This window comes from Gymnoscopelus braueri (assembly GCF_963280865.1).
Source record: "Gymnoscopelus braueri genome assembly, chromosome: 6".
NCBI lineage: Eukaryota > Metazoa > Chordata > Actinopteri > Myctophiformes > Myctophidae > Gymnoscopelus > Gymnoscopelus braueri.
Genome location: NC_137607.1, coordinates 17,083,100 through 17,105,531, shown reverse-complemented (window position 1 = coordinate 17,105,531; position 22,432 = coordinate 17,083,100). Strand labels below are relative to the sequence as shown.

Sequence of the window (22,432 nt, the reverse complement as noted above, 5' to 3'; positions counted from 1 at the left end):
AGCCTAAATAAACAATATTTACAAGCAACTTTACAGAAAAACAAGCCAAAAGTCGCTTATAATAAGCGGACATGGCAACATTGTGTGAGCACGTTCTGCGCGATTTATTTCGTGGTACAACGGTGTCGTCGTGTCGAAAACAGCCGATCTACAAGCTCACAGCACGTCGCATCCGAAGCGCCGTGAAGCTTGTAGATCGGCTATATTCGTGGCGCGACACCGCCGTACGACGGAGCATATCGGGCTTCACAGCAGCAACAAAGATGGTGCTGGATCTCACTCAGTGGTGGAAAGTAAGTACATTTACTCAAGTACTGTACTTAAGTACAAGTTTGAGGTATTTTTGCTTATATGAAGTGTTTCAAATTCCAGTTACTTTCACTTCTACATCTCAGAGGCAAATATTGTACTTTTTACTCCACTACAATTATTTGAAAACGTTAGTTACTAGTTACTTTGTAGATTTGGATTATTACAAAACATACATTAGCCACTTCATATTTCGGCCATTTGAAAATAGCCGATCTACAATACATTTGTACTTTTACACAAGTACATTTTGAATACCGAACTTGTACTTGTGACAGATTATTTCTACAATAGGGTATTGTATTGATACTTTAACTTATTGAGTACTTTTTCCACCACTGGCCTCACTGTCTATATTTTGTTTAGCCAGCAGATGGCGATCAAAAGCACGAAACGGAATGAACGCGAGACCAAAAGTAGAAGGTACTGTCCCATTTCACAAGTGTTCAAATCTATAAATTGTATAAGTCTTTTGAAAATAGCAGATCTATAAGCTCACAATGCGTCGCATTGCTATTTTAAAATGGCCGAAATAGGGCTGAAGTGGTTAATGTATGTTTTGTAATAATAAGTCAAATCTACTAGTAACTACTGGCATTAGGTTTTCACATGATAGTGGAGTAAAAGTATAATATTTGTCTCTCTGTAGTGGAGTAGAAGCAAAAGTACAGAAAATTGGAAATACTTCAGTAAAAGAATATCTCAAAATTGTACTTAAGTACAGTACTTGAGTAAATGTACTTTTGTTTTACCAACTTAATATGTGGCCACGATGCAAACTGGTAGAACAGGATGACAGCCAGACGGGAAACAGTGGCATGTGTTTCCATTTCTAATTTTGAACCGATTAAATAAAACCCAATACCACATTAATACATACTACAAAAATTAGTTTAGAGTTTAATCACTGAATAATACCTATAGCAGGATAGTATGGTTTTATTGATGTGATGTTTATTTCTGTTAATTTAGCCAAGCAAACCCTGTACAATATGCTTGCTGAGTAATTCTAAGCTCAATTCAGATGGAAATGCTTTGAAATGCAAAATTGCTATTAAGAGCACATTGAGAAGCGTGATGTGTGAAAGTGCAGTGTTTTCGATATCATTGCATTAAAACAATTGCAACATAGAAAGAATATTAAAATGAAATCCGGTCTACCCAAAATGCAATAAAATCCCAATGGCACCGAAACATCCGCGTTTGCTTTCCAAATATTTATGGGATTCCAGCTGTGTTCAGAGATCTTGCAATTTATTACATCATTCATTATGTACAATAAATCAAACCATGCAGAAGAAACGTCAGCACAATTCAAATTCAAGAGTCCTTATTCAAAATATGGCAGCTTTAATCATACCCGAAAACCATGAAGAGGTACTGTGGCACTGAATAAAACGTTCAACGCATTTTGATAAATAAACAACACAAAAGTTCTCGAGACGTGTACAATTAATAGCACAAAATCGAGCAAACTTTCAATAAATACAGGCTGATGATAAAGAAATACAAGAACGGCTAGTCATTTAGTGGACGACTCAAATTGGCCACTGCCCGAGCCCTCGGAGTTGGTGGCTGCACAGCATGGAGCGCACTGTTCGATCAGGGGCAAGAGCTTCCCCTGCTGATGGAGCTGCTTGGTGTCGGAGCCGCCGCCGATGCAGTTGCCATTAATGAAGACTCTTGGCACCTGCAAGTGAACCAGGGACATGTGACCACATTATCGCATGCATGTCAGGTAGACCAGAGCAGATAGTATTCACCTGTTTCCTAGGCTGTGTTTTCCACTTCCTGTCGATTTCATTGGATATCATTGGTCATCTGACCAGTTTCATTGTATTTCATTGGATCAAATCGACAGGAAGTGGAAAACACACAGCCTAGGAAACAGGTGAATACATCAGGCATATTAACCCATTCAATCCGGGAAACGCATCTGTGTGATTTCTTTGGGTATTCAAAAATAGCAGATATACAAGCGAGCACCGAGTGCCACGCTACGAGCTTGTAGATCTGCTATATATATATTTTTTATTGTGAAAATGTGTCTAAATCTTTGATTATATTGTTTCTTTAAAGCGAACATTTTCAACTCAAATCTTTGCTTCTGGGGGATTCTACAAAATGCCCATTAACACCGGCGGGAACGCATCTGTGTCATTTTAGATTTCTTTGACTATTCAAAAATAGCAGATATACAAGCTCATAGCGTGGCACCTATGAGCTTGTAGATTTGCTATTTTATGAAGCAAAGAAGCAAAGATTTGAGTTAAATTTTTGTTTAAAAAAATATATGTATTCAAAGATTTGCACAAATGTTCAAGATTTTTCAAAAATAGCAGATCTACAAGCTCGTAGCGCGGCACTCGGTGCCTTTCTATGAGCTTGTAGATCACAGTTCTATTGTGGATTACACTATCATCGGAGATGGTTTGCTTGGAATGCAATCAAATAGTATGTCTGACCAATAATATGTGGTTTTATTAAAAAGATACAACTTGCCCAAATTGGTCTCGTCTCAGACCTGATACAAAATAATAATATTTAATTATTGCTGCAATAATCATTACTAATAATAACTAAGTCAGCGACCCTCTTCTGGGCATGTTAAATTAGGCAAACATTTGGCAAAAATAGGCAAAAACTCACCAGAAATAGTATATTTACAAGCTCACAACACGAGATTAATGCTCACAACATTGTTGCAATGCAAAGTTGTGAGCTTGTAGATCGGCAAAGATTTTTGTAATAAAGGGAAAATAGGAGCGGACCATGTATAGGCTGTTTTCAATTTTGTCTCTGTAACAGTTTTGTTTGATTTTCTACTAAGAGGAGGTGTGGGCATAATGACTTATATTACTTATATACTTTTAGGCCCAACTGTCTTGTTTTTCATGTTGCTCACTCTTGGCCTTAAGATATGTTCTCAAAATCATTCTGATTATTATAGAATCAAGACGGCACCATGCTGCACAGGCCTGGTATTTATTAGAATGGTCCTGTGGCACAAAGCTTATCTCTTACCTTTTTTATGTATAATATCCCTGTTTCTTGTTACACAACTACTTTACCGCTGACCAGTGTGTTTAATGTACTTCTCCCATCATATCATGTAATAAACTTCAATGTTAGAAATATAAAGTGACTCCAATTCCTCAACAGTGGGTTATATAACGTTTAACATGAACCCTGCCATACCTGGCCAGGGGCCAACATTCTGCAAGAAATGTGAGCTAATAGATAAGCTATTTTCTGCGAAGAGAATTGGTGTAGACTGTTAAAGGGATAGTTCACCCAAAAAACATATTTTTTTCCTATCGATTAGTCACCCCATGGAGACTTGAATTCATGGATATTTTTTGTTTTTGTCGCATTCCTAAGACAATAATTTGATGACCAGCGGACCGGTATCAAATTATTGGCTTAGGATTGCGACAAAAACTAAAACATAACCATGAATTCAAGTCTCAATAGGATGAGTAATCAATAGAAAAAAATATTTTTTTGGGTGAACTATCCCTTTAGTTAAGTAGAGCAGGGGTAGGCAACCTTAGGCACCGGGTGCCAACATTGGCACAGGGGAGGGTGATCACTGGCACACTGGCATAAGTGTGAGAGAGAGGTTTTTACTTAAAAAAAATATATATTAAAAAAAAGTTACATCCCAGTTCGATCCCGGGCTCCCCCAGAGTTAGTGTCGAAGTGTCCTTGAGCAAGACGCTGAACCCCTAATTGCTCCCGATGAGCAGGTTGGTGCCTTGCATGGTTTCCTCCGCCATCGGTGTATGAATGTGTGTGTGAATGGGTGAATGTAATGCACAATCTATGTAAAGCGCTTTGGATAAAAGCGCTATATAAATGCACCGTTTACCATTGTACCATTTTATCTATATACAAATTACGTCCTGCACATAATTATACATTCATTCAAACTCCTAACTCTGACTGGGAAGGGAGTCTGAGAGAGATAGGTGAGGTTATTGAGTCTAATGATCATTACATCCTGATGTGAAAGAAAATATTTCTAAAGAAGACGAAAAAAAATAAAGGTTGTTATGTATAGCCTATGGACAATCAAAATCAGATGGAAATATACAATTTTGATGTGGTGTCATAATTAAACTTAATTTATATGACACACTGACTATCAAGAGAATGACAACTTGGCACTTCATGTCAAAAAGGTTGCCGACCCCTGCTGCTGAGGGTAAAAAAAGGTAAGCGACTGAACATCAGTGAATATAGTTGATCCTGAAATATGAAGGAAAAAAAGTCAAGTACCGTTCTAGCACCGGTCATCTGAGCTAAAGCCTCCTGCACCCTCCTCCCATCGTTGTGCTGGTCCAGCTCGATCACTTTGTAAGTTGCACCGATTTCGTTGAAAACATTCTTTGCCATTTTACAATAGGGGCACGTCGTCTTGGAGAAGATTACGACACAGTTGTGTGACACCACCTCCTGAAAGGTCAGGGGGAAAAGGTAAAGCAGTAATGAATCAGCAGAACACAAAACCATGGTATGCACCATCACATACCATAGCCTAGAAAAGGATGATGCAAAAAAAGATGCAATTAAGAGTCAACACACATACATACATAACCTTGGCTCAAGACTATCAAAAGAAGCGACAATATAGGTCACATATTGGCCGATCTACAAGCTCGCAACGCGTTGTGAGCTTGTAGATCTGCTATAAAAAAAAAAGCTTGAAGACAATGTGGAATATTTTTTTTAACATTTTAACAACACAAATCTGATGCTGGGGTCCCGGGTATAGAATGTTTTCAGATGGGGGTCCGCAGACAAATACATATTATCCTGGGGGGGGGGGGGGGGTTCTTGACATGAAAATGTTTGAGAACCACTGGTTTAAACAACATTTAGGAAACAAGCCCAAATACGCAACTACACTGTAGAATCAAGACTATCATAGATGTATTTTATCCATTTTGACATTTCCATATCATAGATACCAAAGTAAAAGTCAGACTCGATAGAATACATCTATGTTATAGTCTTTCTTGATCCAAGGCTAACACACTCACACTCACACGCATACACACACACAATTGAATTTGCTCCGCCACAGTCCAAGATGTTAAACATCTGATCACCGTACCTGAACATACTGTGTGCATGATGAACTGGACAGACCAGATGATGTGAAATTCCCCATTCTGAAAAACAAAAAAAACAATAATTAGTATCTGTCCTCCTGCTGTCATTAGTACCAGTGTGCTTCTTTCACCCACAGGAAGAGTTTAACATTCCCATTGAGCTCTGTCTCTACTCGTAGGTTCAAAACAATGACCTTATAAATGCGAAGACACTGAAAGAAGAAACCAATGTGAGGTCTACGATTAGAACAAACAGGACTATGCATTGGAAGATGCCAGGCCATCCAGAAATGAACTCCATCGTCAGTTAGCGAGCAAATATCTTCTTCTCCGTGGTTGTGCTGTCTGACCTGTAGCTTCCTTCCACTACAACTCACTCACACACCTGCCCAGGATTAACCTCAGTGCTAATCTAGGATTTGACAATCCAATTAATCAGCGGTGGAAGAAGTACTCACATTGTATCTAAATAGCTAAAGTAAAACTACTCAGGACGTAGACAGTCCCATTTCAGGTTTCAAAATGCATTAAGATCTTTTGAAAATAGCAGATCTACAAGATCCCAGCAATGCATTGTGAGCTTGTAGATCGGCTATTTTCAATTAGCCAAATATATGTATATAGGGATGAAGTGGTTAATGCGTGTTTTGTAATAATAAAAAATAAGTTTTCAAATAATTGTAGTGGAGTAAAAAGTATAATATTTGCCTCGACTGAGATGTAGTGGAGTAGAAGTAAAAGTATTGAAAATTTAAAATACTCCAGTAAAGTAAAAACTCCTCAAATGTGCACAACACTTGAGTACAAGTACCTAGTTACTTTCCACCTTTGCAATTAACAATCTGCTCTTGATCAACACCAGTCATGACATGCATTCTGTTGATGTGGGAGCAGTGTTGCACAGGTGACAGTGGAAACGTCACAACATTGGTTCTCAAAGTGAGGTCTGGGGACCCCCAAGAGGTCCTTGAGGAGGTACCAGGGGGGCCCCAGCAAAATGTGTGTTAACATTGTTACAAGCTCATACACGTTGTGCTGCGCTACAAGCTTGTAGATCTGCTATTTTTTGAAAAATCATGAACATTTGTGCAAATCTTTGAATATGTATATATTTTTTTATGTGAAAATCTTTCACTCAAATGTTTGCTTCTGGTGGGAAAATAGCAGATCTACAAGCTCATATAGGGCGTCACTTCGTGCCACGCTATGAGCTTGTACAGTAGTAGCCATGGTTCACATGACAGTCATGTTTCAGGACTAGTACAGTAGATATGCTATTTTTGAAGAATCATGATTAGTGCAAATCTTTGAATATGTATATATATTTTGAAAAGGTTTAACTCAAATGCTTGCTTCTGCAGGCGGGTCCCTGGCACCTAAATATTTTTTTGAAGATGAGGGGTCCACGGCCAAATACATAATCATTTATTTTGGGGGTCCTTGACCCCAATGACAAATAGGACCCCAATGGAAACAAGCCTGTAGGTTTTCTTTGGGTTTTAAATCCTATTTGCTGACCTTGTATAGAACTGTACTGTCTGTCATGTGCTTTTTTCTGCAAACTTCTAATAAAGTATTCAAATAATTAATCAGTCAAGACAAAAGTTTGAGAGCCATGCACCAGTCAACGAGACAGAACACTTTGCACACAAGTTAGTTGTTTTAACAGCATTAAGTGTTGTTACAGCAACATGATCACTGTGTGTTATTCAACATGACTCATTTAAACTCATTTAAAGAGCTACAGAGAAGTGGTGGTTAAGTAATAAGTAGAAGCAGGAATGACCTTCGGCAACCGTTCCATGCCAGTCTAGTCAGACATCCTCCTGGAACAACAATCATGGTACAGAATAAGGAACAGGCCAATAACACAGAGTCCCCCCACAGCCGGTCGAGATGAAACATGCGGTTATAACGGGCTCACGTTTAGACTGACACAGTGGGCAGCGCGTTGTTTACACATTAAAGCACAATGATGAATGCCTACCTTACGTCATGTGTGGATACCCGGAAGTAGTCTCTTACGCAAGCTTTCTGTGGCAGCGTTGCCAGATTCTGCGAGAGAAACAAGGAGCCTGGTTTTAAGGCCAGCCCTCACCAATGCAACTCCTTGCAACATAATGCAACTATACTTGCAACTGCTTGTAACTATTATCCCCAATGGCAGTTGCAAGGAGTTGCATTGGTGTGGACTGGCATTAAAACTGTTTTGTTGCAAGTAGTTGCGAACTTGTGACTAGTTGCATTGGTGCCGTCTGGTCTTTAGAAACAAGCCCAAATAAACTACACTTAAGAAACAAGCCCAAATAAACAACTACACTTTAGAAACAAGCCCAAATAAACAACTACACTTTAGAAACAAGCCCAAATAACTACACAATAGAAACAATCCCAAATAAACAACTACACTTTAGAAACAAGCCCAAATAAGCAAACACTTTAGAAACAAGCCCAAATAAACAACTACACTTTAGAAACAAGCCCAAATAAACAATTACACTTTAGAAACAAGCCCAGATAATCAACTGCACTTTAGAAACAAGCCCAGATAAACAACTACACTTTAGAAACAAGCCCAAATAAGCAACTACACTTCAGAAACAAGCCCAAATAAACAACTACACTTTAGAAACAATAATAGCCTCGCGTGGCCAGACTATATTACTGCGTTTTTGCACTGGCAGATTCATCTGGTCCCAGGCTAAAACAATAAGCCCAAATAAACAACCACACTTTAGAAACAAGCCCAAACAAGAAAAAGTGCTCCTCGGAGCACAGGTCTCCGTCAGGTCAGGTAGGTTATTGTGGCCTCCTGGTGGCGCTATAATAGGCCAATGTGAAAAGGGTGCCATTTCTTCTTAGGCCTTTGATGGCAATCGGACACTGCATTCATGATTTGAGGCATTTTGTTCCAAAAATGTATTTTACTACATTAGACTTGCTGGTGAAGCTATAACAGACCAATGTGGAAAGGGTGGCATTTCTTCCTCAATGTAGTAGTGCAAATGTGCATGCAGTTTCCCCGCAATCGGTTCATGATTTGCGGCATTTTGTTCAAAAGGGGCCACTCCTGCAAGCTTTAGATGTCAATCTTAGCCAATCAGGATGGAATACGAAAAATCTGAAGGAGTAATATCCCAAAATGTGTTTTCTATAAGTCGGCCTCCTGGTGGCGCTATAAAAGACAGATGTGAAAAATGCAGGGCAAAGGTTTTTCCTTGGCGTCTAGGGAGTGCACATACCAAGTTTTACACAGATCGCTGCAGTTATACATAAAAACACGAATCCGCCTGTTATAGCGCCACCATTTAAAAAATGTCAAGTTGCATTTCTTTCTCGGCCTAGTGGGAATTTAGGGGAGGCAGTGGCTCAGGGGTAGAGTGAACTGGAAACCGCAAGGTTCCCAGTTCGATCCCGGGCTGGGGGGGCTCCCCCAGAGTTACAGTGTCGAAGTGTCCTTGAGCAAGACGCTGAACCCCTAATTGCTCCTGATGAGCAGGTTGGTGCCTTGCATGGTTTCCTCCGCCATCGGTGTATGAATGTGTGTGTGAATGGGTGAATGTAATGCACAATCTATGTAAAGCGCTTTGGATAAAAGCGCTATATAAATGACTATACAGATACTGTGTTACGTTTGGACAACATCTGTAGGAGTACTGTCAAAAAATGTGTTTTGCAAAAAGCGGCCTCCTGGTGGCACTATAACAGGCCCATGTGAACATTTTGGGGAAGAGGTTCTGAATTGGCATCAAGGGAGTGTGTGTGCACAGTTTCGCTGCGATCAAGCCAACGGTGCGGGAGATTAGCTGTTCACAGATGGACACACGGACACACACACGGATGGACAGGGTGCAAAACATACTCTCTCGCCATGCCTTTCGGCCTTGCGTTGACAAAAATGTATATTAAAAACATTATAATAATCAGCCATTTGGTATTCGGCCTTCGGACAAGTTTTTCCTATATTCGGTATTCGGTTTCAGCCAAGAATTTTCCATTCGGTGCATCCCGATTAAATAAAAAATGTACCTCTTATATATATACCATTTTGGAACCGAAATATGGAACCGTTAAGAACCGGAACCGATAAGCAGAACCAGAACCGGACTTGTTAGGAATCCTAACGATACCCATCCCAAACCACTAGTGTAGGTCAAGATAATACATAATGACACAGTTATATTGGATTAAAACATTATTCATGCCACAGTTATATTATTCACAAAACAGTTATATTGGTCTTATAAATTGTTTACAACACAGTTATATCTGTCTCATTGGTCTCATCAAATGAGCAAATCAATAGAAATTTGAGCAATCAAATCCTTGTCAAATATGTATTTGACCTTATTATAAAAACTCTAAAAGGATTAATGAATTTGAGCAAAGACAATAATTATTACCCAAGAACAATATTCAATACAATTAGTATAACAGTAAAAGAGCAACATGATCATACACATTTTAATAGCCAATGTCAAATATATATGAAATATATGTAAATGAGCATAATGCATAATGTAATTAATGAGAATAATAAATGCTTCAATTTAGGAAATACTACCAGCAATGAATCTAGATAATGATTAATGGAGAAAGAGTGGGAAGTGACTGTGTGCTTTGCATTCATGAGAACAATACACTCCCCCCCCCCCCCCCCCGCAATCAAAACAATTTAACTCAATACCCTGTTGACATTAGAGCCTTCACCACCTTCACCAGAAGTAAAATCACTCATTATGAATGGTTCGTTGCACAATTTGTTTAAATCTAAATTCTTGGAAAATGTATACAAGTGTGCTTACTTAGTTAATGTTTTGTATTTACAATCTAAATCTGCAAAGTAACTACAGTCACTAAAGCTGTCAAATAGTTGAGTAAGTAGTGGAGTAAAAAGTGCAATATTTCCCTCTGAGTAATGAAGTAGAAGTGTAAAGTATATAAAGTACTCAAGTAAAGTACTTCCAGATAATAATTAAGTACAGTATTCAAGTATAGATAATTTACGGGTGGCCATAGCTGAATGGGTAGAGAGGCCGCCTGGAAAACATAGCCTGCGACGCGTTGTGAGCTTGTAGTTCTGCTATTTTCAAACATTTGAGTACTTTTACTTTTACTTTTGGTACTTTAAGTACATTTTGATACCAATAGTTTTGTACTTTTGCTCAAGTCAATTTTAAATTCTGGACTTTTACTTGTAACAGAGTACTTCTGCATTGCGGTATTGATACTTTTACTTAAGTAAAACATTTGAGTACTTTTTTTTCCACCACTGCTACTGGAACTAGATTATTCATTGAAAGCCAGATCAGTGTCAGGTGTGTCCAGAGCTCTGCATAGGTTCTGCCAGAACAGTCCAGGGTGTTGTCCAGCCTGGTTCCAGCTCAGGTAGGTGTGTCTCTTCACCAGCCTCCTCATGCGATGGTAGGGAGACAACTGCTGGGCTGGTAAGTCCTCCAGGAACACCAGGATCAACACGTCCTTCTTTTCATCAAACAGACGGTAGCTGCACACAGGAGAGGAGAGGGTGTTGGGTGACAGATGAACTATAGGGGAGACGCTGGCTCATGTGTTTCTTAATCACGAATCACCACATTTTGCATTGTATTCCAGGACGTTGCATTAATTGGATCTTCCACAAGATGTTGTATCATAATCAGTTAATAAACCAAATTAAGACAACTGTTGCTGTGTTGTTTTTCACTTGAATTGGGTTAGTGCTGAAAATAAACTCCCAGTCAAGAAGCCATACAATATGATCCAATAGAAAGACTAAACATTCTTTAGGATTCCAACAGAAAAAGATTTTGTAACATTCTTATTGGATAATATTCCTCAATGAAAACATCTACTAAAGATCCTATTCAATGTTTGAAACAAATCCTACTTTCTTATAGGATGATTATTATCCTATAAGAAAGTTGTTCCAAACTTCTCCTATATGATTTTTTGACTAGGGAATACTGAATGTATGCCAAATGAATGAGCAACATTTGAAGCTGTGTTTAACAGTAGTAATAGTGGCCTGGTAGTTAGTTTCACATCCTACACAAATGGAATGGAGCGGTCAGTGAGCTGTGCTGTGAGTATTTCAATTAGAGGATATTTACAATACCATGTGAAGCCACACTGTGTGGGGGAGACATAACGTTTTGTACGTGAAAGACACTGACTGCTGCTTTAATTGAATCTTAAGATAGAAAAAAACTAAGCAAAAACAAAAGTCATAGAAATGGCGCCCCCACCTGGCCATCTGGAACTCTCTAGAGCACCATTCACTCTCCAGGTAATGACGGCTGATCACACAGATGGTCTTTCTGCTGCCATAGATGGCCTCTGTAATGTTCTCTATGATGGCTTTACCTGAAAACGTTAGAAATCAGAGACAGATATAGTATCAGTGGAGGAAAAAGTACTCAAATGATTTACTTAAGTAAAAGTATCAATACCGCAATGTAGAAGTACAATGTAGAAGTACAAGTAAAAGGCCGGAATTCAAAATGCACTTGAGTAAAAGTACTGAAGTATTGGTATCAAAATGTACTTGAAGTACCAAAAGTAAAAGTACTCAAATGTTTGAAAATAGCAGATCTACAAGCTCACAACGCATCGCGACGCGTTGTGAGCTTGTAGATAGGCTATTTTCAAATAGCCTAGCTATGAAATAGGGCTAAAGTGGTTAATGTATGTTTTATAATGTAATAATTGATATCTGCAAAGTAACTAGTAACTAAAGTTTTCAAATAATTGTAGTGGAGTAAAAGTGCAATATTTGCCTCTGAGATGTAGTGGAGTAGAAGTAAAAGTATTGACAATTGGAAATACTCCAGTAAAGTAAAAGTATCTCAAAATTGTATGTAAGTACAGTACTTGAGTAAATGTACTTAGTTACTTTACACCACTGTATAGTATATTATGTAGTGTCATAATAATGCCACTGAAGACAACATTGTTTTTTTCCTCAGATACAGAGGTACCTACCTGTATACAAGTGTTGGTGACAGAAAAAAAGATAGACACGTTTAAATAAATACAGTAGGCTATAGAGCACCGAAGTACTGACGTCACTGCCAGTAGAGGGCGCTTTTCCGCAGGTTCGTGGCTTTACTTTTTGTGAATCTTAGATCGCTTCATATAAGTGTTCCAAAAATAAACACACCACCCTGGCGATTTCACTCATATGGATATGAAGCATCGACTGAAGGTGTAAATGTACACATTTACCCAAAGAGTAACACAATATAAACACTAGAAACGAATCAAACAACCCAAAGACTACATTTCCCATGAACGCGGCTGCTGTGGGGACAGTGATTTCAGACCCGGAAGTAGTAGTTTATGTTTGGAACACAGTTCTTACATGACGTGATCTAAGATTCCCAAATGGGGATTTCAACACAAAAAATAAAGCCACGAACCCGTGAAACAGCGCCCTCTAGTGGCAGTGACATCAGACTTCGGTGCTCTATAAGTGAGATACAGAGAGAGATTTGAACCTGGTTGGAAGTCTCGGTGGTGCAGACAGAGTCTCCAGCCCTGCTCTCCCTCCAGCACTGGAAGCATTTCTCTGTAAACCCAGAGCTCATCGTGAACGTTGAAGGAGATGAAGGCATCGTAGCGCTGAGGAGAACCCCTCTTTCTTTCCTTGGCATCGTAAAGGAAGGCCAGGAAGAGGTAGTATCCATAGAGCAGATGCAACCTCAGGAAGTGGTAGGTGACGGATGTGAGCAGAGTTAGCACAATCACACAAGTAGTGGAAATGTAGCAGATGAAGCTAGTGTCCATCTGCTCACAGGAATGGTAGTCAAAGTCAAGAAGCCTAGTTCCCTTTTCAGCCAGAGGATAGCCACAAGTGTAGCTGTGAGCAAAAACGACCTGTGTCTGGTTGTTGTTCAGCATCCACTGCTGAAAGTCAGAATTAGAGCAATCACAGGCGAAAGGGTTGTCACCCATGTAAACATACCTGAGAGCAGGGAGAAAACTGAACAGAGAGACATTGATCACCGTCAACTCGTTCTGACTCACGTCCAGCCAAGAGAGTCGAGTCAGGTTGGCTTGTGCCAGGAAGTCCAGGGACTTCAATTTGTTGTTGGAGAGATGGAGAGCCTCTAGGTTTTGTATCGGGTTAAATGTCTGAGGGTACAGGCATGGCAGATCATTGCTCCTTAATGTAAGAGTCTTCAACTGTGGTACATATTTAAATGTGTCGTAGTTTGGTATTTCACCATAGACATTCTCGGCTGTAAAGTGTTCCAAATGTTTCATATCCGAGAGCATTTGTGATATATAAAAGGGGTATGAATCATAGGTTTGTTGAATGGATTGTATTGTAAAGTTCTTCAGACTTTTAAGTAATGTTAAGTCATGGGGAGGTGAAGAGGTCATTCGGATGGGGTTGAGATACAAAATTAGACTAAGTGTTTCAAGTTCATCTAGTCCTTCAAAATAGGTGGTGTTGTGCTGACTTCTGTACAGTTCCACGTCTAACTGCTTGAGCGATTTCAGACTTTGAAATTCCCCCTTGCCGAACTCTACTAGAATGACATTCTTATTTAAATCCAGTAATTCTAGTTTCTGCAGACCAGTCTTGAACGTGTCTCCAATTGTCCAAATGGAATTGTGAGTCACAGTTAGGACCTTTAAGTCAAAGAGATGTTGAAAAACACACTGTTTGAGTTCAGAGATAAGGTTGGTATCTAGATGAAGGTGAGTGAGTCTTGTTAAATTTAAGAAGTCTGAGCAGCTTAGATCATGAATATGATTGTAACGCAGGTCTAGGGTTTGTAGCATGGAGAGATTCTTAACATCGTCTGGCACTTTGGAAAGTAGGTTGTAGGCGAGGTTCAGGTGAGTCAGTTGCTTCATTTCTTTTAATGAATCCTTAGACAGTTCCTTCAGGTTATTATATGATAGATCCAGGCTGATTAGTTGAGTACAAGGTGAAAGTTTTTCACTTAAGTTGTCCATGAAGGTATACACTATCATGAGTGTCCTCAGTGTGGGTATTTTGCAGGCAATATTTAAGAGGTCTATTTTTATCCACTTCTCCATGGTAATCAGCAGTAGGTATTCTAGTGAATCAAGACTCTGTAGAGCTTTTCTGATGGAGTCAAAAGACATAAAAGTAAAGGCAAAAGACACCTTAGTTATATTCCTGAGAAAATACTTGTCTGGTATGTCCCACTTAAATCCATCACTCTCACTGCCAGAACAGCCTGACACGTCGATTGTCTCAAGATGTGGAAATACAGCTGTTGTGATGCTAAACCTTTTCATTGACGATGAATCAATTCTCAACTCCCTGAGCTCAGAGGACATGTTTAATGGCAGATCTTTTGACTGAAACGACTCTAACTCAATTGAGATGTTGAGCACCTGTAAGCGTGGTAGTTGTAAGATGGTGATGATATCTGTAATTTGATTGGACTCTAGACATAGTGCCTGTAAGCTGGTGAGTGACTGGAAGGCAGCGCGGCTGATAAATTGGAGATTGTTGTCAAACAAGCTCAGCATCAAGAGATTAGACAGTCCCTGAAACATATTGACTGTCAGTGTTGTTAGGTAGTTATGGTCCATACGGAGCACTTTAAGTTCCATCAAATGGACAAAAGCCCCGTCATCTACATCAACTATTGCATTCACACTCAGGTCCAATTCTCTGAGATTCGACAGATTGTTAAAATCTGTCCTGTTTATCTTTCGAATTGCGTTTCTCTGGAGTGTTAATGATGTAACCTCTCTGGGAATGTCATCTGGTACGCTAATGAGTTGACGCTGTTCACAATTCACTGAAACATAAACAGCAGAGTGAACAATAGTGCAGTCTTTCAGCATGTAAGCCAGTATTGGGCAAAGATTAAGTGTGCAAAACAGAAATAAGAAGAGCAAACAATGGCAGCTTGCTGTCTGTGGCATCATTGCTGTCTTCAGGGTCAACTGTCAGGTTGGTGGAGTAACTCTGCTGTGGACACTGGTTGGTGACAACACTGTTCAGCATGGATGATCTAAAGAGGATACAACAGTATAACAGTTACAGTACACATCTACACCTTTTATTTGATCTGCAACATAGATTCTAACTCTATATTCCATAAATCTTATGTTCCCTTTAGAGGACTATGCCACTATGTTTGGGCAGACTTGTCGTCCAATGTCATGGGTGACAGAAGTTACCATCTGCTCTCTCCTGTGAAGTTAATGTGAAGCTACAGGCTCTTGAGATCTTGTGATCCTGTATGGCAACTCTGTGATCTTGAAACCTGGCTGTCGTCTGTCCAACTGTCGAGCCAGTCACAAATGTATCGTCAAAATACCAAATCAAGATAATATAAATCATTACATCCTCTGCATGTAACTGTTGTTACAACCTGTTTACTGAGGCAGATTCTGCAAACACCTTCTAAATCCTAACATAATTTTTCTGGAAACCTTGTATGTCCAAAACCGTTCCGTTCTTATTATTATTCTAAAAACTATGGGTTAAAGGGGGCGTGGATTCCGGGGTAGACTGGGGGGACATGTCCCCTCCAACTTCAGACAAACTTGAAGTTGTCCCCCCATACATTATTTCAAAATAAGTTTTGTAAGTTAAATGTAACAGAAGCCAACAACACTGGTGATGAATAAATATGCTCATCTTGTGAGAGAGACAGATCATGCGTAGGAAGTAATGAAGAATGAAACGTTAAAACGTTACAAGACTGTTTTGTTTTCACCTGAAGTTAACATATATATTTAGACCTTCCTAAGTTAGAAACAAGTGCCAAAAGAATCCATAGGCTACATCATCAACAATCACTTCTTGTAAACCAGAGGGTCAGCAACCTTTTTGACATAAAGTGCCATGTTTTTATTTTCTTGATAGTGAGCGTGCCATATCAACATTATGTATAATTGATACACCACATCAAAAATAAATATTCCCAACAGATTCCGATTGTACATAAATATATATATATTTTTTGTCTTCTTCTTTTGAAATATTTTCTTTTACATCAGGACATTGAGACTCAGAGCAATAACCCCACCTATCTCCCAGACTCCCTCCTCAGTCAGAGTTCAGAGTTTGAATGAATGTAGATGTGTGTGCAGGATGCAATTTGCATACAGATGTGAGGGGACTTAATTTAATTGACAAAACAAAATCCTCTCTCTCACACTTATGTGCCAGTGATTACCCTCCCCTGCGCCAATGTTGGCACCCATTCCTAAGGTTGCCTACCCTGTTGTAAACAGTGCTGATAGTAAAGAGACAATGAATGGATATAAACACAGTAGTGGAGCTCAAAGACAAAAATGTTAGTTTTTTGTGAGATTTTTTTGTTTGTTTGTCTTTCACCATCACAAGCCCGAGCGAGCACTCATTCTCCAAATTAAAACACATTATATAATACTTATAATCAGTGGTGGACAGTAACGGAGTAAATGTACTTGAGTATTAGATTTCTTTAATACTTACTACTCTTACTTGAGTACATTTCCAAGACAAATATTAAACTTTTATTCGAGTACATTTCTAGGAAGGCTGTACTTTTAGGTTTTACAAGGCCACACTTCTGCTCTCACCGTGTTTCTGGCTTCCCCCTCCGCTCGCCTGTTACATCTTGTATGGGTGTAGGAGTAAAAGTATTTCGTTTTGGTTCCTCAGTCATTTCTGTTTTTATAGGTGTTGTGCAGGCTTTTTATAATGTAGTGGTTCTACAAGCAAGCACATCAGTGCATGCAGTGCAGGTGGTTTCAGAGAGTTACTTCTCTGAAACAAGAGTTACAAGGTCCTATAAATTCATTGTGAAAACATTACAGCAAAATCCCGAAAATAAGATCATTATTTAAACAAAAAAAGTTTGGGATTCTGTTTCACGGAAACAATGCTAGACTTCTCCATCAGTGAAACAAAAATTGAAATTGAAAATTACACAGTAATTAGGAAAGACAGAAATCCCAGTAGATTTTATCGACTCTGAAGTTTGTATTATTGGTCACATGAATACCAACATTTTAAATAAACATTGCACAACTTACAAAGCCCTAAGACATGTTTGCCACCTTATTTTTCATCAACACAGTGACCAGTGCACTAGGATTAGTTCCTCTACCATTATTAATTTAATTCTAACAACAGATAAATCAAAAATGTCCAAAAGTGGAGTCATACATTTTGGCACAAGTGATCACTCCATCAAATACTGTACACGTAAGCTTCAGAAAATAGTACTAAGCTATCATAACACAATTACTATCAGATCCCAAAAGTGATATAGTAGTGAGGCTCTATCTTCCTCTCTGGGGAACTTGGATTGGTCTCCAGTTCTTAAATGTACAGAAGTGGATAAGGCCTTGGACCATTTTAAATCATCTTTTTTACCGATAGTTGCCAAATATGCTCGAGAAAAAACTGTGAGGATTAAAGCTAGAACTGAGCCATGGTTGAATGCAGATATTTTAAAAGTTATTAGCCTAAGAGATGACACTTTTAGAAAGTACAGGAAATCCAAGGATGAGCATCTGTTTATTTAATATAAAAATTTAAGAAACAAGGTCCAACAAACGATTAGGATAAGAAAGAAGGAGTTTTTCACCCAAAAGATTACAGAAAACAAAAATAACCCTCAGAAATTATGGAAATCACTGTGACAGTTAGGATGCAATCAGAGATTAAAAACCAAAACGCACAATCTAAACCTGGACATACAGTAGGAGGAAAAATTGTATCCGACAAACTGGAGGTAGCCAACAGTTTAAACACCTATTTTACAACCGTAGCCAAATCACTAGTCAGCGCACTGCCGGCCCAGTCAGGGTGCTACAGTGAGGCTTTATAAAAATAAGGGAGTTAAGCCCGAGGCCTTCTCCATAGAAGAAGTGTTAGAAAAGCCAAAAACCCTAAATCCTTCAAAAGCAACAGGTCACGATAACATCCCAGCCAGATATTTACGAGAATCAGCAGAAGTCATCACTTCCTGCATAACCCACATAATAAATATGTCCATCAACCATGGTCACTTCCCACAGGAATTGAAATCGGTGGCAATAACCCCATTGTATTAAAAAGGGAAGCAAATTACAACCAGGTAACTACCGACATCAGTCATGTAAACAATACTTGTTTATAAAAAAAAAGAAAAAAAAAACTGCTTTTGATTGTACATTTATCGCTCTGTTTCACTCCAAAGTGCAAGCTATTTCAGCTCAATTCAAACAAAAATTTCAACTCAAGTTAAATACATCAAATAATAATAATAATTAAAAGTTGAAAGTGCAACATCAATAAATTGGTCATCGAGAGCTTCATGAGAACACTTATTTTCCAGTCCTATATTTATACTGCAGTGGTTTTCAAACCTTTTGTGCCCAAGCCACACCAATGGGCAAGTCAAAATCTCAAGCCACACCTGTATTCATAGCAACAAATAGCAGATCTACAATCTTTTACTGAGCTTGTAGATCAGCTTTTTTTCCTTTTATGCCATTTATGACAATTTGTGAAAATAAATAAATAAAAATAAGGGATGCCAGGGCATGACCCCCCAAAATAATCATGAACTGGGGACCCCCATTTTGTTTGACTCGGTTCCACAGATAAATATTGTGAAAATAGCAGATCTACAAGCCCTCTCTTCTTCTTCTTCTTCTTCCTCTCTTCCTCCCCTCTGTCTATCTCTCTCACACAGTGGTTCTCCAACTTCACATTTACAACTCTGAGTGAGAGTGCAAAAACACAAATGGGACCAAATGGACCTGAATCAGTAATCTATGCTGCAGTGGTTCTCAACCTTTTCAGGCCGTGACCCCCCAAAATAATCATATTTGAACTGGGGACCCCCATTTTGTTTGACTCGGTTCCACAGATAAATATTGTGAAAATAGCAGGTACACAGTGCCAATGTTACAGGCTAGGGCTTCAAGATCATTTGTCCCTACAAGTATAGGACTCCTGAACAAACAGGCCCCATCTCAGTTCTGTACATAAAATGTAATGTGATGCCCTGGTAGCCTTTTGGAACTTTTTTGTACTTAAGTAAAAGTATCAATCCTGCAAAGTAAAAATACTCTGTTACAAGTAAAAGTCCAGAATTAAACATGTACTTGAGTTAAAGTACAAAAGTATTGGTATCAAAATGTACTTAAAGTACAAAAGTAAAAGTACTGACATTTGGAAATACTCCAGTAAAGTAAAAAATCCTCAAAAGTGTACTTAAGTACAGTACTTAAGTAAATGTACTAAGTTACTCTACACCACCGCCCATAATTAAGTGGAGAACGTATTGAATGGATTCGTGCACAAGGCTCACCAAAGGTTCTGTGTATCTGATGTCATGTTAAGGACATCAGGGATCTCTATGCATATTTGTGGATTTATAGATAAGGTTATTAGACCTGCTGATCCGACTGTCTTCACGACGGGCACGACACTCCCTCTGGTCTTCTGCAACACGCCCCGAATTTGAACCTGATAACATGCTGGGCAACTGGTGGCCCAGGGGCCACATGCGGCCACCACCTTCAATGAATGCGGCCCGCAGGTTAATATCGGTATACTGATATATTATTGATTTCAGCTGTTACAATTCCAAACATGCAAACATGACCCGCTTTAATTACTTCAGTCTATATTAGTAGCTTAATGACTAGTATTACAATTCTATTGTCTTTTTTATGTCCAATGTATTTGTATTTAAGTTCATAAAGTTAACGTAAGTATAACTAAATGCTTTTGAAATTAAATACAAATGTTACTTTTCAGGATTCCAAAACAAAAAAAGCAAAAAATAAATCGGGATTCCAATTCAAAAATAGCAAAAATAGCAGATCTACAAGCTCAAAATGCGTCGCGTTTAGTGGGGTTGCATCATTAATTCACCTTGAACAATATTCTTATTTCTTCTTCATCATTACATATTCTCAGAGAAAATATTACCCTCTCTATGGTAGACATTACAGATATTAGCCCCTCCATCGTATATATTTCAGTGAGTTTAATTCACCAGTCATCCTGCATGATGGTTTTCAGTCTATCATTGGTTTACTTAAACTAACAAGCTATAATACAGAAAGGTCACAAGGAATAGTATAGTTTCCAGGATGATTTTTTAGAGCAGCATAGAAAATGTTCTGTACCAAAGTAATTGAAATACTGAATCCTACCTGAACTCCTAAAACTCATGTGACATCCTTCCAGTGTGTTACTGTGAGAGGAATGAAGCATCATTTCAGAGAGTTCATGTGACATGGAAGTTCATTCGACCACCGCTCAGTGACACCTCACAAATAACACGGTGTGTCAATAGTGGAGAGAAGAGAAAGAGGAAGTACCTCAATGTGACAAATAGAATGAGTCCAGGCAAGTTTTGATCAGAACTACAAAAATCTGTCCTGTTTATGTTTTGAATGCAATTCTTCTTGAGTGTTAGGGACTGTGCGTTACTTTAATTTGTTGAATTTTGTACCATGAGGCTGGTTTGAACATTTTCAAGTGGCATTTCTTCCTCGGCCTAATGGGAATGTGCGTGCAAAATTTCACGGGAATTGCAAGCTGTGTTCCTGATTTGAGGCATTTTGTTCAAAACGGAGTACTCCTGCAAACTTTGGACGCCAATTTTCAACCAGGATGGAATATGAAAAATCTGAAAGACCTGTTTCGTCTAATGACTATAGATATACTGTGTACCGATTTACGGGATTTTTGGACAAAATCTGTAGAAGTATTGTTTTTGTTTTTTTGCGGAGACAATAAACAACCACACTTTAGAAACAAGCCCAAATAAACAACTACACTTTAGAGACAAGCCCAAATAAACAACCACACTTTAGAAACAAGCCCAGATAAACAACTACACTTTAGAAACAAGCCCAAATAAACAACTACACTTTAGAAACAAGCCCAAAAAAACTCAATCCACAACTATCAATATTTACAAGCAAGAAACAGAAAAATAAGCCCAAAGTCGCTTATAATAAGCGGACATGGCAACACTGGTGAGAGAGAGAGTGAGGGATGCCAGCGATGAGAGGGAGAAGACACTGCACCAAACCAAAATGACCACAAGATGTCACTGTTTGTCATTTCATTTGCACAATAGTCCGGACTCCTATGAATTAAAAGTGAATTTGCTTTTATTCTTTTCTTTTTTTTCTTCAAATTTGCTCCCAAATTATGACATTGCTTTATTTACTTAAACTAGTTTGTCTATTCTATTACATTTTTGATTGATTGAATACTTTATTAACAGTTTGCAAAAGAAATCTCATAAAGTACAGTTCCATAAAAAAGGATGCTAAAAGTATTAAAACCCAAGAAAGCACTATGGCTTGTTTCCATCGGGGTCCTGTGTATTCAATTCATCGAACATTTTAAAGAAACAATAATAAAAAAAACAATAAACAATACAATATGCAAAAACATCATATAATGTTAGCCAAGAGTAGTAATCAAAAAGAAAAATATGTGCAGTAAACAGTTGGGGGGTGGGGGTCATTTCTGGTGATATAAGATTATATAATGATAAGCAATAGAATGCTGCCACTTATACATTCACTGCCTAATAGTGCCTATATCTATATCTACTGTATGTTCTAATTCTCTTAGTAAATTCCTTCTTATAAGAGCCATATGATTGCTGTGGTCATTTTGCTCTTTGATGACATCACTGCAGGGCATGGTCAAGGCCAAGGTTGCCAGGGTATTTAACAAGGTCCCTAATCAAGCGGCAGGTGTTGCTTGTGGCAAAGGCAAACAGTTTGTTGACTGTGTTTATGAGGGCTGGTGGTCTGTTTATTTTGCCTTATTCATTTATTTGTATACTGAAGTGACGGACAAATGACAGAGAATAAATATCATTTTGTTAACCTCAACGGACTCGTTTTTGGACATCAGTTTGTATTGAGCACACTGAAGTTGAGTCTGAAGTTGAATCCCTGGCCGTCAGCAACCAGTAGGCTTAGTGCCCGAAGTAAAGGACTTTGACACTGCATTTTGTTTCAAATGTTGTTCGAAAGCTCAAGTCACA

The 22,432-nt window shown here is 38.6% G+C and overlaps 2 protein-coding genes across 4 annotated transcripts; both read right to left on the bottom strand.

Annotated features, from left to right (window-relative positions):
* Positions 1 to 1,542: 1,542 nt before the first annotated feature.
* Positions 1,543 to 7,430, bottom strand: glrx2 (glutaredoxin 2). Of its 3 annotated transcripts, none has more exons than XM_080430247.1 (4): positions 7,414 to 7,430; positions 5,429 to 5,486; positions 4,591 to 4,767; positions 1,543 to 1,999 (listed from the first exon to the last, which is right to left on the bottom strand). In XM_080430247.1, the coding sequence occupies exons 2-4, from the start codon at positions 5,483 to 5,485 to the stop codon at positions 1,832 to 1,834; spliced, it is 402 nt and encodes a 133-aa protein (XP_080286373.1). In that variant the 5' UTR covers position 5,486; positions 7,414 to 7,430; the 3' UTR covers positions 1,543 to 1,831. The 3 variants fall into 3 exon arrangements, with proteins under 3 accessions (XP_080286373.1, XP_080286372.1, XP_080286374.1); XM_080430246.1 differs by lacking the exon at positions 7,414 to 7,430 and adding an exon at positions 7,213 to 7,381; XM_080430248.1 differs by lacking the exon at positions 7,414 to 7,430 and adding an exon at positions 7,351 to 7,363.
* A 3,285-nt stretch (positions 7,431 to 10,715) lies between these two features.
* LOC308086837 (toll-like receptor 13) lies at positions 10,716 to 19,915 on the bottom strand (the record flags this gene model as incomplete). Its single annotated transcript, XM_080430482.1, has 6 exons — positions 10,716 to 10,932; positions 11,672 to 11,789; positions 12,923 to 14,063; positions 14,802 to 15,084; positions 15,317 to 15,430; positions 19,803 to 19,915. The coding sequence occupies 6 exons, from the start codon at positions 19,913 to 19,915 to the stop codon at positions 10,716 to 10,718; spliced, it is 1,986 nt and encodes a 661-aa protein (XP_080286608.1).
* Between the last annotated feature and the right edge of the window lie 2,517 nt (positions 19,916 to 22,432).

Excerpts from the sequence above, each read along its gene's own strand:
- glrx2 (XM_080430246.1), bottom strand. The coding sequence starts at position 7,331 with ATGTTTCATCTCGACCGGCTGTGGGGGGACTCTGTGTTATTGGCCTGT. Across the intron at positions 5,487-7,212 it reads GCATGGAACGGTTGCCGAAG|AATGGGGAATTTCACATCAT; the intron begins GTCATTCCTGCT and ends TTTGTTTTTCAG. Across the intron at positions 4,768-5,428 it reads CATGCACACAGTATGTTCAG|GAGGTGGTGTCACACAACTG; the intron begins GTACGGTGATCA and ends CTGACCTTTCAG.